The sequence below is a fragment of the Colletotrichum aenigma genome, assembly GCF_013390185.1.
Source record: "Colletotrichum aenigma strain Cg56 chromosome Unknown KSG_Cg56_contig01, whole genome shotgun sequence".
NCBI classification, from domain to species: domain Eukaryota; kingdom Fungi; phylum Ascomycota; class Sordariomycetes; order Glomerellales; family Glomerellaceae; genus Colletotrichum; species Colletotrichum aenigma.
Genome location: NW_023500907.1, coordinates 3,834,102 through 3,850,854, shown reverse-complemented (window position 1 = coordinate 3,850,854; position 16,753 = coordinate 3,834,102). Strand labels below are relative to the sequence as shown.

General features: G+C 55.2%; 4 protein-coding genes across 4 annotated transcripts; 1 reads left to right on the top strand and 3 right to left on the bottom strand.

Moving 5' to 3' along the window:
• Positions 1-2,924: 2,924 nt before the first annotated feature.
• CGCA056_v001015 (uncharacterized protein) lies at positions 2,925-3,305 on the top strand (the record flags this gene model as incomplete). Its single annotated transcript, XM_037316276.1, has 2 exons — positions 2,925-2,975; positions 3,039-3,305. 2 exons carry the CDS (start codon positions 2,925-2,927, stop codon positions 3,303-3,305), a joined length of 318 nt encoding a protein of 105 aa, XP_037185019.1.
• A 1,952-nt stretch (positions 3,306-5,257) lies between these two features.
• On the bottom strand, positions 5,258-7,794 carry CGCA056_v001014 (uncharacterized protein; the record flags this gene model as incomplete). Its single annotated transcript, XM_037316275.1, has 4 exons — positions 5,258-6,611; positions 6,664-7,364; positions 7,430-7,651; positions 7,705-7,794. The coding sequence occupies 4 exons, from the start codon at positions 7,792-7,794 to the stop codon at positions 5,258-5,260; spliced, it is 2,367 nt and encodes a 788-aa protein (XP_037185020.1).
• An 880-nt stretch (positions 7,795-8,674) lies between these two features.
• GUN-1 (Endoglucanase) lies at positions 8,675-10,225 on the bottom strand (the record flags this gene model as incomplete). Its single annotated transcript, XM_037316274.1, has 1 exon — positions 8,675-10,225. The coding sequence occupies one exon, from the start codon at positions 10,223-10,225 to the stop codon at positions 8,675-8,677; it is 1,551 nt and encodes a 516-aa protein (XP_037185013.1).
• Positions 10,226-12,482: 2,257 nt separating this feature from the next.
• On the bottom strand, positions 12,483-14,152 carry CGCA056_v001012 (uncharacterized protein; the record flags this gene model as incomplete). The annotated part of the gene is made up of 4 exons (XM_037316273.1): positions 12,483-12,899; positions 12,956-13,726; positions 13,779-14,020; positions 14,071-14,152. The coding sequence occupies 4 exons, from the start codon at positions 14,150-14,152 to the stop codon at positions 12,483-12,485; spliced, it is 1,512 nt and encodes a 503-aa protein (XP_037185014.1).
• Between the last annotated feature and the right edge of the window lie 2,601 nt (positions 14,153-16,753).

Here is a 16,753-nt window from a genome sequence, read left to right as displayed (position 1 = left end):
ACTATGCTGCTATTCCGCATGTTGAAGCCAAGCTCGTCGTTGTGGTGAAGGGAGAAACTTAGGGGCCTTGAAGAACAACAACTACGGCAGAAGTTATTGTTGTCTCAAACCCTCTTCGGTGTCTCCGCGATACTAAATATAAACTTGAGGTTCTAAACATCAGTTCGAAAGCCTTTTGGACAGGCTATGGGCATGCGTCGTGGCTCCAGACTTCAAGGAGGTATAAAGTCGACGCTTGCTGGTTCGAGCCTCCCAGTTCGGCCAGAAAATCGAATGCCCATGCAAGATTTGTTCTTGTTGATTTCAACATTGAAAGATGCCTTCTCTAATAGTCGCCATGCTCGGCCTGATAGTGGGTTTGCCTTCAGTCGATACTTGGCATCTAGCAATAAGAGAATGCTTTGGAATAAACCATCACCAATGATCATGGGCAACAACTCTTGCGAACTCCGGGTCTTCTATCCCAGCGCCTTCGTCCTTGATCGTGAAAAGCTCCCACTTGACAATCAAGCCACAAGGAGGGAATCTGGATAAGAAATGGTTGGATTGTCTTCTGCGATTGTGTTTGCAGTTCGGCGTTTGCCCCTTTAAAGATCAATGGTCTTCGAATCCTCGAATCCCTTTTCCAAAGTCTCTGAAGTCTTTCCCACAGCTCTCAGCGTGAGGTGAGTGTAGTCTTCGCAACAGCCGGAGAAACTTGGCGGCATATCAGAGATATGCATGAGATCGCATCACAAAGAGTGTATAAACTCATGAGAATCGACACTCAAGACCGAGTTCGCCAAATGTGGTTCGATCGATTGACATTCGTCATCCAACACAGATCATAGTTTCAGCTCCCCTTTCCTAGAGATGCTACCGGTCATGAGGTAGCATACCACAGCGATATGCACCAATATCGTAAACGTTTTCTTCGACTAGTGTGTGAGGATTATTCTGAGTATCATAGCTGTGGAGTAACTGAAGATTCCCAAAGCGACTGGCAAATCTTACTTAGTCACAAGCATGTACGGGCAATGATTCGGGTATCTTTGAAGACGAGCGCAGACGCACATTGTACCCGATTGTGCCTGTCGGTAGCTTTGTGGCAAACAATGCGCTTCATATATAATTCGTAGGACGACGTGCAACAAGTCGAAGATCTCGCGGGTTCTGTAACCAAGTTGAGACGCAACTTGATGAGGATTCGCTTGGTCTTCATCTCGTGCTCCATGGTGATATATGAAGATGCTCAGCAACGGCATTTCGCATGTGAAGACAACCGGAAATTGATCCCCAAGAAGGTTCTAGGTGTCTGAAATCAAGCGATCTTGCCTTTTGTCTGTATCATGCCGAGCCGAATCGAACATCAGCCGACAAGCCTCTCCTCCCGTCACCGAGCCTTCATCGCCTCCTGTCAAATCTGTCGACCGTGAGAATACCCGGTCATGTAGGCATGGCAATGCTGGCGTTGGTAGGTGCTGCGCAGTACGACGGACCTCTTTAGCAGATTTCACTGATAACAGCATAGTACTCTGCAGAAGTTTAGGATCGAAATATCAAGATCACTTCTTAGCCTCACATTTAACAACTAACTAATTTGGCGTGGCTGCTTATGAGGACTTCAGAGATGAGAGTGATTTGGCATCTGAGGAACGGCGGAAGGTGACTTTCCATGTTTTGCGACTGTGTTTGCTAATCCTCCCTGTCTTCCTACTCACCATGATAAGTCATAGTTCTGTATTGGAGAATCATACAAGTCTATGCACTTCTTTATTCATAAAAGTCCCAAGGGAGATTGATAGGTTTGTCTCTGGGTTCTGAGCACATCCTGCGGCCTGCGGTACCTGCTTCAGCACATGAACCCGTCATTTCATGGCCTTCTTGGGCTCAACCAGTGACATTGCACGTTTCTGGGTCTATCCAGGATGAACCTAGCCATGTGAGCAACCTCAACGATAATTGGGGGGGGTTCCCGTCCTGAACTCGGTCTTTCATGTACGGGAGAAGGAAATTTGTCCCGACGAAGGACGGTGGCCTTGGCATAGAGTACAGGGCGCTCTAACAGTGCCTAGGCCCTGCCCGGCACAGTGCATGTCTAATAACTTCGGTTCGTTTGTTGCCTACAACGTATGAATACACGAAAGGCGTGGTGCAAGTGTCTCATTCAATTGAAAGTCGAAATCTACACCATCGGAGTCCGTTGGTTGTTAATTGACAGCCTGCGGCTTGTGACGGCAGGTCGTTGGTGGGCGCCAGAGAACTGCGACATCTTGCGGGAGACGCGTGCATCGAGTTTGTGAGGATACACGACAACTGTCAACTGCTGCCGGGAGGGAAGTAAAAAGAAAAACAACGATGCTGAGCGGTCTGTCCTGAACCTAAAAGCCCCTTGAAAACCTTGGAGCCGGAGATACCGTCACTTAGCCTAGGGCAATCTTTCATTCAGTCTCTGACATACAGTGATGCTGGAGGTCAGGACAGGAAGCCGGAGAGGAATTCCTTTTGCGGTGCGCAAGAGCAAAAGTGGTATGAGGAGCAGCCGCATGAAAGCTTGCCATATGAGCCAGACGAGTGGAAAGAAAGTTACCAATGCTGGCGGTTAGCTCCATATGGAGAAACGAGAACTCTGAGTATATGAATTAATCAATCAACCTCTAGTTAGTGCCCGGGCTTGCCGCATCCCACAGGCTCCGTTGCCGATGGGCGTTGTGAACAGAATGTCAGTCAGATATAAAATACCGCTCTATTCCTATGAACTTGGAAGGAATGGAATGTCACAATCGCAATAACCATCAAGTAGCTCCGCTCGCAACCTCAGTAAGTACGATGGTGACCTCGAGATGATGACCTCGAGATGATGACCTCGAGATGAATACTTCAAGAGACTAACGTAACCTCAGCATATACCATAAGTCTGCATCTCAACGCTCAGCCTTGCCATCATGAAGTTCTTCTCGTCATTGAGTCTTCTCCTCCTTGCAGGCGTTGCAAACGTGCGTACAATTTCTTCTCCAAGCCCTTATAGGTCATTGGCTAATAGAAATTCTTCTGGATAGGCCCAGTACAAGTGCTACTGCACTGGCTCCGGCGGCCCAAACCCTGACCAGGTCTCCAACACCTGCTGCGTCACTGGGGACGGAGTCACGTTCCCTGACGGAGTGGATCGCAAGGGGACTTGGTTGAATAATGGCGGCCTCTGCCAGTTCAGCGGGCTGGGACAGTTCAGCCAGAACCAGTTCATCTCCGCGTACGCATCTTGCTGTGCCGGCACAGGCCCTCAGCAGGGGGATAAGTATGGGGGCAACTGCTTCTTAGTGCAGTAAAGTGTATGAAGGTTGTCCAATAGGCTGTAGGGGAGGCGTCAAAACTCTGTAAATCAAAGCATCTAGGTCTCAACTTCAAGTACTAAATAAGCTAACATTAAGTGGAACAAATAAACGCAGTATTGCTTGTGTTGACTATTGCTAAAGGCTATATAAGTATACAACGCGCACATTTTCCTGAAGATCCAAAGACCGCAACGAATTCTTTTTTGGCTCTCTGCTTGGACTTAGTCTGGGAACAGCGCTTCTGAAGCAGGTCCTTTGAAGAATAGGTGACGTAAGGGGAGTTCGATGGATAACTCTAGGATGCGTATTGAGCGCGAATATTCACGTAGTGACACTGAAAGACGGCGATGTGAAAAGCGTTGTCTCCTGGAAGACTGATGACAAGTGACAATCACAACGTAATGAGCATGATATATTGAGACACCGTGACAAAGACATCTTGACACTCTTCTTCTTGTCGTCGATCACAGACAACCGCGATGAGAATGCAATGCTGGAGAATAAGCTCACTCAGCATGCTAAGCAGCCTTTTATACACCCCTTGATTAAGAGTGTTCCAGACTATCCAAGCATGGCACTCTGGAGCTAGGCTTGCATACCAGGCTGACAGTGGTCTGCAGAGCACTCAGTCCTACCTCCGCAGACCTCCTGACAATGAGGTCGTGATATAAGCCCCTTCTCCCACTACCTTTTCAGCTGCAACCAGAATCATATGTCGTTGTCTGGTGTATTATTCGAAAGAGACCTGGCTTTACTTCCGTGGTACCTCCTATCAATCTAAGACGCCCAGCAGCACTTCAAGCCACGTCAGCAGTAAGACTGGCGTCAGTCTTCATCGTCATCCACGCTCTCATTTGCTGGGATACCTACTGAGAGAAACCATCATCCTCGCACATGGACTACGTCTTTGTCAACGACTTTTCACACTAGCCGAATCGAACCCATAGACGCAAAGTCTTATGAGGAGTTGTTAGTTTCTAACACACACCCCCGACATTCACATCATTTTTCCGTGGCTAGTATCATCAAAGGAGACGTACTACTGTTTATATGCTATCATCACCAAGCATCATCTCATCACCAGAGATCAGCATCTGTCACTGGAACTGGCTCGGTTAGAGATGGTACACTCACTTAACGTGCTGTAGCATACCAGCTTGAATGAAGTATATAAATCATTAAACGTAACGACACGTCCAGAAATGTTTGCAACAATCGGAGATTGCGTCGAGCATCTGGATCCGATTCCGTACAGACAGCAGTATCACCTCCAAGGCCACGCCCAAGCCTAGAGGACCAACGCACCGTTTACCCCCTGCATCCAGCCTTTCACTGCCTCGCCGTTTCGCACCGTCATCGAAGTATCATTGAGAGTAGTATGTTAGAGACGAAATAATATCAAGCATCTCCAAGATTCTCCCTCGGATGGTAGGGCGGTCGATTGCAGACTTCAAGCAGACAGACGCCACCAGTCATACGACGGTCGAATACCATCCTTGAGAAGCACCTCGAACTTGCTTTGCGCAGACTTCGGATTCCCATGCGAGTCCAGCCTTCTTTTATAAGTCACGAGAGCTCATCAGCAGACATCGTAAGCACCAGAGCACTCAACCCATGACCTGAATTCAACCTACCTCAACTTAGACCATCTGCAAACCGCCTCCTGTCAATCAGTTGATACACACTAATCATCACCATACAAAACACCAATGATGCAAACTTTTAATGCATACTTCCAAGGCCTAGCTATATCGCTCCAGCAGCCCCTGAGCGGGGCACCATAGGCCGGGTATCAGGAAAGAACCCCCTCCTCAACGCCAATAATGTCCATGAAACCCAAGAAACCCCATGTTCACCGACCGAAGCCTCCGTGTGCTACCGAGACTTCATAACCATATCCGCTCTCTTTTTTACCTTCGTCACCTCCCAAGACCACACCCACACGCTCAAAAGACAAGAAGATGCTCCCCCTTCTCATCCCTTCCAATATCATAACTCAAAATCCTATGATCGCGGTAATGCAGCATGAGCCGGTACCGCCTCGTCGCAGGCGACGGCGCCGCCGCACCGTCCGCTCTCAAAAGACACCCAGGCGCGCCGGCCTCCTGCACGGGGCCCACCGCGATGCCGTACAGGCTCCTGTTGGGCCTCTTGCCCGCCTCTTCGTCCGCATGCGTCGGCAGGACCCAGTCGATCCGGAACCCGTTCTTGACCTTGAACCCCTCCCCGCGCAGCCCGTGCGGATACGCTGTCCGGGTGGGCGTCAGCAGGACCACGCGCCCGATCGCGGAGCCGACCACCACGAGCGACAGCTCCGGCACGTGGATGATCATGTTGAGGCGCTCGGCGTGCTGCATGAACATGTTCTGCGCGGGGTCGAAGTTGATGGGGTCCCGGCAGACTACCGCCGCGCCGTCGTCCATGTTGATGCTCCTAAGCTCGATGTCGTACTCGTAGGTCCGCATGATGCAGCTCCGGCTCGCGAGCTCGTCCAGCACGTCCGGGTCCTGGTCGACCGTGTTGCGGTTCCGCACTCTCTCCCTCTTGTGGAAACGCACCCTTCCGGCCAACGAGTCCGGCCAGCTGAAGGCCTTGCCTTCGTGGGGGAGGTACACCATGTCGCGAAACGGTTCAATTTCCGATCCGATGCGTGTGTGCCATCCTGGTCGGCCTTTGTTCTTTTCCAATGCCCCAAGCGCGGCATCGATTGGGTGCACATGCGCCAGGGGAGTGTCTTGTTCTGGGAGGTAGTTGACGGGCAGTTGCGTGAACCAGTCTTGGGTTTCCAAGAAGTTCGGCAGCGCAGCACTACCATCGCTGTCGCTATCGTCCTCAATCTCGTCTTCATGCAGCGGTGCACTCCCATCGGTGTCGCTAGAGTCAGACGACAATGTTTCGGCCGGCGGTTGCATATCCAGCGGAGCACTACCATCGCTGTCGCTGTCCTCCTCCTCCTCATCGTCGCTGTCGTCAACGTCTATCGTGAGCGCCGGCCCGTTGCCCCCCGGCGGATTTCCCGCCAGTTCGTCGTCTATCCATGCCCCGCCATCCAAAGGCGGCACCTCAAACCCCATGGGAGCGAGAGCAAATATCTCGTTGGGCTCGGGCTCTGGGACCGCTTGTGCAGAAAGGGGTGACGGGTGGTTGCGCACATTGGCGAGGCTCTTCTGTGTCTCCACCCAGCGCCCAGCCAGCGGAGGCTTCGAATTCATAATGTCGCTCTCTTCCAGCCCGAGCAACTCTGCCGCCGAGTACGCAGGCAGAAAGCTTTCATAAGGTAAAACCGCAACACCCCAACCCCTGCTGCGTGTAAGTAAAGCTCACAACTTCACAGCGTATCAAAAGGACTTACATCTGGTGGCGAAAGTTCCAATGGTGCGTCACATGCGTCCTGTGCTGGATCTGGATCGCCTTCGTCTTGGGCTTCCAGATATCCAGGATCCACAGCGTGCCGTTGATGTCGATGGCGACGACCTTCTCCGCGAACCCGTCTTCGTCGTCCCAGATGGAGATGTTGGGTATGTTGTGCCCGCCGTCGCCGAGCGGAATCACGATGCGCCAGTTCCTCTTCCTCTTAAAAACACACGCCTCGCAGTGGCTGTACGGCCTGTCCCGCCGCCACAGCGCCTCGGGCAGCCGCGAGAGCGCGAACGCGAACACCGTCACCTCGAACCGGTTGGAGCTGACGGCGATGAGGCGCGACTGCTGGTGCACCACGATGCCCCACGCCGAGCGCCCCACGTTGTCGCGGAAGAAGGGCGTCGGCACGGCGGCCGTCCGGCGGTCGACGTAGTCTGCGATGGAGCCGACGTACCACGCGATGACGGACCCGTCGTCGTACGCCGCCACCAGGACCTCCTCCCGCCCGAGGAAGCCGGTGGTGATGTGGTTCGTCTGGTGGTGGAAGCGGGGGTCGAGCGTGCCGCCGACGTGCATCGCGACCTTGTCCGGCTTCGTCGCTAGTATCAGGTTCGGCTCGCGGGGGAGCGCATGCCGGAGCGCGCTCTTGGGCCGGTGGACGAATATCCTGTTCTCGTACGCCGCGAAGTAGAGCTGCGAAAGAAGAGGGTGTGTCAACAAAACATCGCCATCACCTCGTCCGCGATGGTTACACCAACATTGTATCGCTGCGACAGCGCCGTCAGGTTATTCCGATAGTACGGCATCCGCGGGACGTGCTTCTCCAGCGGCTGCTGCTCCGACGCCGCCGCGGGGTCGTCCTGCTCCGACCCGGTGAAGATCTGGTCCGTCGGGACCCCTTGGACGATCGTCTCGGTCGCTACCTGGTGGATGTGGTCGCGCTCGTGCTGTCGGATGATCTCGGGGGCGCCGTCGCCAAACTGAGGGGTCGGAGGTTCAGCAACCCAGCAGCTTTCCTGGAAATGGAACTTACCCGTTCCGCGGCGTCCTGGACGAAGCATCTCCCCAGCACAGCCTCGCGGAAGCCGCGATCGGGCTGCTGCTGTCCCGTTTGGCCCGCCATGGACTTACTCCTCAGAGTCCTGTCCTCTCTTTCTCTTCGAGCGCGACATAAGCGCTTTCCGGGGAGACGGTGTGCCGGTGAAATCAACCTTGCTCTTGTTCAGTACGAGAAGGTTGAGAAGAAGCCTCGGGCCTGTGGTGAAGAAGAGCTGTTTGGTTGTCAGACGTGGCCAGCGGGGTCAGGCCGCCCGTTAATCATATTTCGGGTTTGTTTGTCGACAATCCGTCCGCCTGCCCACCTTTGCGGCCGGCACGTAAGGAGGGGTGGCCCCACTGTAATTTGCTTATCGATAGGAAAGGACCATGCTTTATCGATAAGAAGCTTAGGTGAGCTCCACGTTCCGTCCCCTCGCCCCGCTGCTGGTCCCTGCTTCTCGCTAGCGGTCTGGAGAGGAGGGGTCGAACCGTTTCATCGAGCCCACGCGCGCGGTTTGCCGTTTGTGGGGGGCCATGAGAGAGCTCCCAGGAATGTGGATGCAAGCTTTCTCGATGGTTGATGGCATCAATTGACACGAACTAGCTCCCAATGCACAATGCACTGGGTGAGTTTGGTAGGATTCGGTCCAGATTTTGTCTCGCAGTCTGACCACACACACACAAGTCGATCAAGTCAATGCTCGTAGATACAGGTCATAATTCATGAGTCCAATTGCCGTGTAACAAGAACTTCGCAAACACACTATCGTCAAGTTTCTAGCTCGTGCCTGACCAGAAAGGTAGCCGGGTATCCGAAGCTGGCACCTCGTCCAAGCACCGATTCACCCTCCCAACGCCAGTAATTCTTAAAATCAATCGCGACATCAAATGCATACCGTCTCCAAAAGCTCCATAATCCGTGACTCGAGCAAACACTCCTCCCGGTCATCCAACTGCGGCGCGCTCTAAGCCCGCATGATCTCGACCATGTCCTTCATCCTGTAGTCCAGCACGGGCGTGACCCAGTCATCCTCCACCAGCGAGTACGTCTCCTTGGTGTTCTCGTGGGGCTTGCGCGGGTTGACGGCCCAGTAGCCAAAGTCGGCGTCGATAACCTTGAGGTACCGCAGCAGGTTGTTCCAGTAGTTTGCATCACCAATACTCGGCCGGTGTGGCGCACCGAACTCACCCACCCACACGGGCGCCTGGTCGCCCTCGACGAGGTACGCCCAGTTCTTGCGCATCGCCTTCACGAAGGACGCGTAGCCGCGCTTCGAGTAGCGGCCCTCGACGCTGCCCCAGCCGGACCAGGCGTAGACGTGCGCCGAGTAGACGACGCGGTCGGGCACGCTGAGCACGACGGGGCGGTCGGCCACGCCGGTGAGGTCGTTGCCGGACTCGGTGCCGCCCACAATCACAAGCCAGTCCTTGTTCATCTCCAGCAAGCGGTTGCCGGCCTTCTCGGCGGCGGTGGCCCACTTGTCCCACGACATGGTGCCCCAGAGGCCGCGGACCTCGTTGCGCAGGTCGACGCCGATGACGCGCGGGTTGTCGACGAGGCGCAGCATGATCTTCTCCCAGTGCTGGATCCAGTCCTCCTCGGTCTGCTTGATGCGGCACAGCGGGCCGAGGTGGTCGTTGGCCCAGTGGGCGTCGCACGGGTCGGCGCCGCAGCACCAGGTCGAGTGCGTGATGTGGTTGTTGACGATGACGGCGATGCCGGCGTCGGTGAGGGCGGTCACGCAGGCCTCGAAGACGTCGAGGGCGTGCATGCCGACGAGGTCCGGGTTGGCGGAGAGCAGCTCGGCGGGGACGGGCGGGTCGGTGATGACCATCTCGTCGCTGTAGGGCAGGCGGACGCTGTTAAATCCCAAACCTCTAATGGTCTGGGCGATGGTGTCGCGGTGCTGGACGTCGAGGCCGCTGGGGATGTTGAGCTCGTCGCTGGCGCCGTACCAATTGACGGACAGCAGCTTGAAGCGACGGCCGTGCTCGTCGACGACGTCGCGGCCCTTTGTGTGCAGCGGCAGGGTGTAGGTCTCGATGCTCGTCTCCTTGATGGGGGGCAGCAGCGGGCGCTGCTCGAAGAGCCTGGTCTCCGGGTCGGGGGTCCACGCGACGCCGAGGGCGGCCTCGGCCTTCCAGAGGTAGTGGACGTAGCCGCCGAGGAAGACGAAGGCCAGGAGGAGGAACATCCTGAACTGCGATAGCCTGATGAAGCCGAGGTGGCAGAGGGGCCTTAGACGTGATTGTTTTGAGGGCGGGTTTGCAAATGGCGATGATGGTGATGACGACGACGGGGTTCTCTTTCGGAAGCAGAGGCCGGGGGAGGAGGCTCCATGGTCGGCTGTCGCAGAATCGTCTATGCTGGGGAAGTAGACACCGCCTCTGGCTGGCGGAGTGCTCGGTTGTTCGATGTCATCAACCAGTGTGCCAGCTTGGGGACGTCCCGAGCTCCAGCGCCATACCCTGGCCGGCAAGCCGGGGGGCAGCTTGAAGATCTCGGCGAACGGCATTACTGATGTTCCTTGCGTCTGGACTGCGATAAAGATGGAGATTGGCCAATCAGTCGTGGTGGTGTAGCTGATGCTGGTGCTGCACAGCTCGATCCGCTAGGCTGTTTCCAGCGGGAACAGCCCTCCACTGCTGCAAGGACAAAGCCTCAATGACACGGGAGATGGCCGGGGCAAAGCTTGTCCCGATGAAGCCGACAGGTAAGGTAAGGTAATTAGTGGAATGACTTCACACACACACACACACACACTCTTTTCCTCTCGCAACCTCACAAGCTGTTTCTCTTCGTGTTTGCTGGCGGCAAGGTAGATGCTGTCAGCCACGTGCCGGGACGGATGCACGTCACAGACGATGTTTATCGTAACGTGTGCAACGGGCGGGGCCGTCTTGTTTCGATTTTCTTATTTCTCTCGTCCTTGGGTTCGTTTCGTTCCCGGGGAACCGGCGCAACGGTGCACAATCCGACCAGATGTCAATGCTGCAGCGCTGTGTCTTCTACAGTATCGACACCTGAGGGAGGGCTTTTCGTATCTGAATTAGTTGAACGGTAATGCCCGCCTCTGATCCGTCGTTTGCTGCTTCGCCTCTTTGTTGTTCAGCCGGGCAAATATCAGCTCAGATGCAACCGCCGTGATGGAACCTCTCGATGGGGCCGGAGTGAGGACGTTGCTGAGGTTCTGCCGTTGGACTCTGCTCAGGCTGGGCCAGCAAAAGGCACTCGTCAAGTGAGCTTCCCCGAGTGTAGGGCTGCCAGGATGAACAGTTCGTTCTTCGTCGGCAGTGGCGGCGGCGGGATGATTGATATACACCTTGTGTTTGTGGTTCGACAGTCGGGTTCTACGCAGGGTGCTCTTCCTCCTCCATGCGTTGACGATGCGATCCGTTTCAAAGCGAAGATGCGATGGAAAGAGGAAAACAGTAAAGAAAACAGCCTTTCTTGGTATAACTCACTTTGCGCACCCAAAACTACTTATAATTATGAAAACGCCAAGGCCAATCGAACGAGAGTCGGGCAGCCGAGCGGCGCCTGCTGCAATGCACTTCCCGCTTACATGACTGAACGGTCAGATTTGTGATGTCGTGGGTGTGGTGTGCGCTCCCCCTTTCCCCCCTCCGAAGAAGCCGGACGGAGCGGAAGCCCTGGGATTGGGGGTTGGGAATACAATCAATCGAATCAAAACCAAGAACCACCACTTCCCGTGGCCCCCGGCCAGGCTGGCGCCGCTGGGATTCGGGACCTTGGGAACAACACTTTCACAATACGCGCGATCCGGCGCACTCTGCAGAGATTTGCGGTATATGGGATGGGATGGGGTGGTGACTCCCGCTAGCCTCTCCGCCGCTCCTCGCATTATTCGTTAATCCCAACCAGCCGTCCATTCCGCAGATTCCGGCTGGGCTTACTTTTGCCAGACCATCGCTGTCCTGCCTTATCCCGCCGACGCCAGCTCACTCTCACACGCGCAATGCTCACCCTCACACACCCAGCTTGATGATCCTTGCTCGGTACTTTGGATCTGCTCTCATTCCTCACCACTCAATCGCCTCGTTGCGTCCTGCATGGTCCGGTACTTGATAGGCAAACTTGCATTATAGTGTCGCGTGACTCTTGTTTTTTTTTTTTTTTTTTTTTTTTTTTTTTTTGTATTTTCGTCGGACTTTGGACAGCACCTACATGTCCGTCCCCGTCAAATCATGATTCGTTCCGCCCATCCCGTCAAGGGCCTTCTTCCGCCCCGAAGCCTGGGTCCCCTCTCCCACCTCTCGGTAAGGCTCCGGACATTCCCTTTGTCGCCTCCCGCCGTCCCTCTCTCTCTAAAGGTACAGAGTCTCTAAATTGTGGGTATTGTACCCGTCCCTTCGCTGCCTAAACAAATCCGAGACGCCGACGCTGGTATTACATGGTTCGGGGTTTTTTTGTTCATGAAAAAAAAAAATTATGTGACAAGGCCAGTAAATAAGGCCGACCATTCCTCCACATTACATCATCTCTGTTAGTTGACTGATATGTCAATGACCAGCACGTGGTGGTGTCCAGATGCTTCGGCCGATAATAATGCGAACCATGTTTTGGTAACCGGGTCCGTGGGGTGGTGGTAATAGGTGTTTTAAGCTGAGGGGACATGGAACACTCTAGTTCCTCGCCCAAACCTCCTCGTTCTTCTTTTCTTTTCCTTTTTTGAGTTTTACTGTTTTCCTTCCTTTTTTTTTTTTTTTTTTTTTTTTTTTTTTCGTTCCATTCGTCGTCGTTCCGTCTCATTATATCCTGTTCATCCCAAGTGGGTTCATGTCTTCGAACCCGTCTGGCCGGGCTCGCGACTCGGGCCGGGCGTACGTCGCTCGCGCATCCCAAGTGGGTGGTGTTTGCGGCGGGCGGGGGCTTGAGAAGGACCGCATCGGCGGTTGGTAGCGGGCTGTTTGCCCAAAGTAGTCGGGCGTTCTTCGTCCGCTGTTGGGACTCACAACGGGGGATTTGACTGGGGAAACTGGTGTTACAACAGCGCTCGAGTCTCTCGACAGCATCTCGTACGCACGGGTATCTTTCTTGACGTCGTATCGGGCATCCACCGACACGAATTCTTTCTTGTTCCTGCCTCCCAAGGAGGTGACAAGATCAATCCAACCGAGGACCATGGCCCATCGGCCCAGGAGGAAGAGCAGCCAGATGCCGTTCATCTATGGTCAAATTAGTATTTGGAGCCTGTCGACTAGTCAGGGGATGCTCTTCTTACCGCGAGTAGAATCAAGACCGCAGTGATGGTCGCCTCGTTGACAACCATGTTCTTGGCCTTGTCGTAACACTGGCTTCTGTCACCCTCGGTGAGGGTGATACACGTGATCCAGTCTGCGGCGATGGTCTTGTCGTCGTGCACTGCTTGGACTGTGTTGTCCTGAAACACGAAGACGACAGAGAAGAAGATAACGTCGGCAATGATGATGAGAACAATGGCAATACCTCTCCACTGGAGTGAGATCACGCGTCGTACTCGTCGGTAGGCTTGGCGAGGGGTCATGGTCCGGATGCTCTGAGAGTACTGGGGCAGGCTCGAGCCTTCGGTAGATGCGCTGTTGTCTGCCAGCGAGGCAAGGTAGACCTTGATACAGTAGCCGAACGTGGCGAACTGGATGATGACCGTGAGGCCGGCGAACACAAGGAGCGGGATCCAGAAGTCGGCAAGACTGTTCTTGTGGTTGATGTGGCAGGTAGCCCCGAAACGAAACGACACGCCGCTGAAGACGAGGGCGACGACAATGCCAATGATTGGAATTCCCCAGCCGGCGGCTTGGGCAAAGATCATGAAGTTGCGGCCGACGACGACTTGCCAGCAGATCTGGAGATGCAGAGACAACGATCGCAGGAAGACCCACATGACTCCGGCCCAACCTCCGAGCAGGAGGAAGGCACCAGACGCGCCGCAAACCTTGCTCGACTTCATGCTGTGAGGCGTGATGTCGTTATAACATTGCTCCGGCTCAGCGGCGAGGGGTACCACAAAGCCAAGCTGATATGGTCAGACATCAAGGGTGGTCACCGTCTCGAGGGAGGCAACTCACATTCATAATGAAGACGGCAATCGTCAGACATATGCTCAGGTAGTGTCTGTACGTCTTGTCGACGGGCAAAACGGCCCAGGAAAGGAGGAGGAACAGGCAGCATGCCGCACTGGCGACGCAAACCCAGTTGGCTGCTGTGGTCATAGTGTTGAAGTAGTCTGGGTACACCCAGTCTGTGAGCGGGCATGGCAAACAACATGACAGCGTTTCTGTCAAGTTTTGGCAGAGACGACCATTGATGACTGTGAGAGGTTAACGGCTTGTTCCATCTTTCCACTCTGATGGCACTTACAGCCTTCGTCGGCTGGAAACAGGGACCCAGAGATGAAAGGCGCAGGGCAGCCCCCTCGGGACGCGATGTCGGGGTACGCCATGGTTGAGGGTGAGACGAGCAACCGCCGAATGTAGAGGCGATCTGAGGAGCGGCCAAGGTGATGTACGACGACGATGTGGTAATATTCGATGTGTTGTCCGCCCTTTCCCCGATTTGGTTGACACACCCTTGAACGATATCTCGCACTGACAGTTGCGGCAGGCTAGCGAATCGAACTAAAGAAAATTCGTAGCGTGGAGAGTCGGAGCTGATGCCGTGCTCTGTCGGGAGATTCCGATGAGAAAGGAAAAAGAGGTACGTCTTTCCAAGTCCTCCAAATGACGTCCTCAGTCCTGCTGAAGCCCAAGCTGTGGTATGTACTCGGGATCGGTTGAGTGTGATGTCGAGATGTCGAGATGTCGAGAAGTCGAGGTGAGGTGGCCGTGGAAGGTCGTATAAGTCGGGTCGGGTCGGGGCGTTGGAGCGGTGCGTCACTGGCGACCTATTGTGTTGATACCGTCATTGTCCGCAGTTGACGAGGCAGGGCGGAAGATGCTGGGCGCGGAAGACTCGTGGTATCAAGGAAAGACTCGAGCGGGAGCAACGACGAAGAGGCCGGAAGCATCACAGAGGGCACGAAGGCAGGACGGAGGAGGGTGGGACTCTATTATGTACATGGAGGCGTGGACTACCTCACGTTGGACTGACTACCTACGTTAGCTGCGCTGCATAGGTTGGCCCTTGTGAAGGTTCCTGCAGAGCGGGTGGGTGTTTCTCAGTCCCTCTCATTCTCGGGCAGGCTAGTAGTGCCCAGGTTTGTTCAACCAGTCGCGGTGGTGGTGCTGGGGGTCTAGGAAGTCGATGCTGGGGTACGACGACGACGACTCCTCCATGGTCCAGGCAGGCAGGACTCGGGAACGGGTATTTTGTGTGTGTGATGGGTTGGATGGGTTGTCCATTCTGGGACTAAGATGGGCTGTTGGGGGCGAGCAACTTTGCCAGGGCCAATGGAGGGAGGGGATTTGGACGGGCAATGATGGGTGTCTTTTTAGGAAAATCCCGATGACCCTCTCTGGCGGCGACCTCAAGGACCCAGGGATCGAAGGATCCAAGCAGCCAAAGACGGGACCCTCTCTGTTGTTGTGCAGGCCGAGTGCATCGGGTTGGCGTATGAGGCGATGCATCACAGCGGCGCACCTTATTGGGGAGGCGATAATCTTCACGGGCAGGGGTGTCTTTGGGATGCTGTGCAATGTTAGTGGGTGGACGGAAGGATGAATTTGATGGACCAGGCCCAGGATTGCACAGAAAAGAGAGGAGAGGCACCGCAGAGGCGGCCCAAGATGGGTTGGAGAGGAGGAATTGAAGGCCGGGAGGTGAGGTGGAGGAGGAGGATGAGAGGAGACACTGGAGGAGGGCCGCTGGTGGGGTGGAGCAAGAAGGGTGGGTGGTGGACGCTGAATGCTGGATGCTGCACCGATGCGGACCAGGGACCGGGAAGGGGAAGGGGAAGGGGGGGAAGGGGGGCGGCACAGGCACGACGCCAGCCAGAAGGAGGGGGAGGGGGGCGTGGGACAACCAAAAGGACTCCGCTTCGGCGGCCGGGGGTCCTCGATGCTGGGCAGGGCCCGTCCAGCGACTCGACTCCAGTGAGGTGCCACTGGGCGGCCGGGCTGTCGTGTGGCCGGGAATTTGGTGGTGGACACTGAGGGGATCCATGGATACTCAGGTACCTAGCTGCCAGGGACACCAGGTGCCTTGAGCCAGTAAAGGGCGCTGGCAGGCCTCTGCGAGGATATTCAGTGGACCTCCGCCCGGCGCTGCTCAGCAGTTGAGCACCGCGTCCCGCTGCAGCTTCACCACTCACAGCGCCCAGAGGCCGTGTCGAGCGGCCTGCTGAAAACCGACGCCATGATGCCCCCCGTCAGGCAACCCGTTCCAACAACCGCAATACCGCAGCTTCTCCCATCGGTTGGCTGGCTTGGCCTCTCGTCCACTTTGTGCCAATGTGCCAATGCTGCTTCATCAATGACTGATATCACGCGAGGGGCACAGGACATGGTTCCAACATGTCCTCAGTCATGATCCCCGAGGTTTGGTGTGTCTAGACTCAGGCCCGCCCCAGTAAGAACCACAGTTGCACACAGCTGGTTCGAGCCCGCCAACCTGTCACAACCCAGAACGAGGCATTGACCACATTGAGTCTTTAAACACAACACCTACCTGGGTATCTGTAGATGGGCCATGGGTGGTCGAGAAAGGCAGGTGAGCTGCTGATAGGCAGATGGCCAATGTGATGTCAGGTCAATCCGTCGTGTCTTGTGGTTGGGGCCTTTCCATTGTCTTGCCGCCCTGGCCGCCGCATGTCGACCACGTCCTTCAACGACGTCTCTTTCATCACCTTGGTCCGGCCTCGATCTCGACCTAGACTTAACCTCAAAATCAACCTCCCCGCTAGCCAACGTCCGGCAGATCTCCTTCGACACTGTCGAATGACGAAGGGCTCCCTCGACTGTCGACGGCCTCCCGCCAACTTGACCTAGTCGACTGTCGTCACTGGAGGTTTCCCAACACTGCCGCGTCCCACCAACCCCGCTCAGCCTCTACCAACCGTTCATGCTTGGAGGCTTAACACAACCAGCTATTCATCTATCCTGTCTGC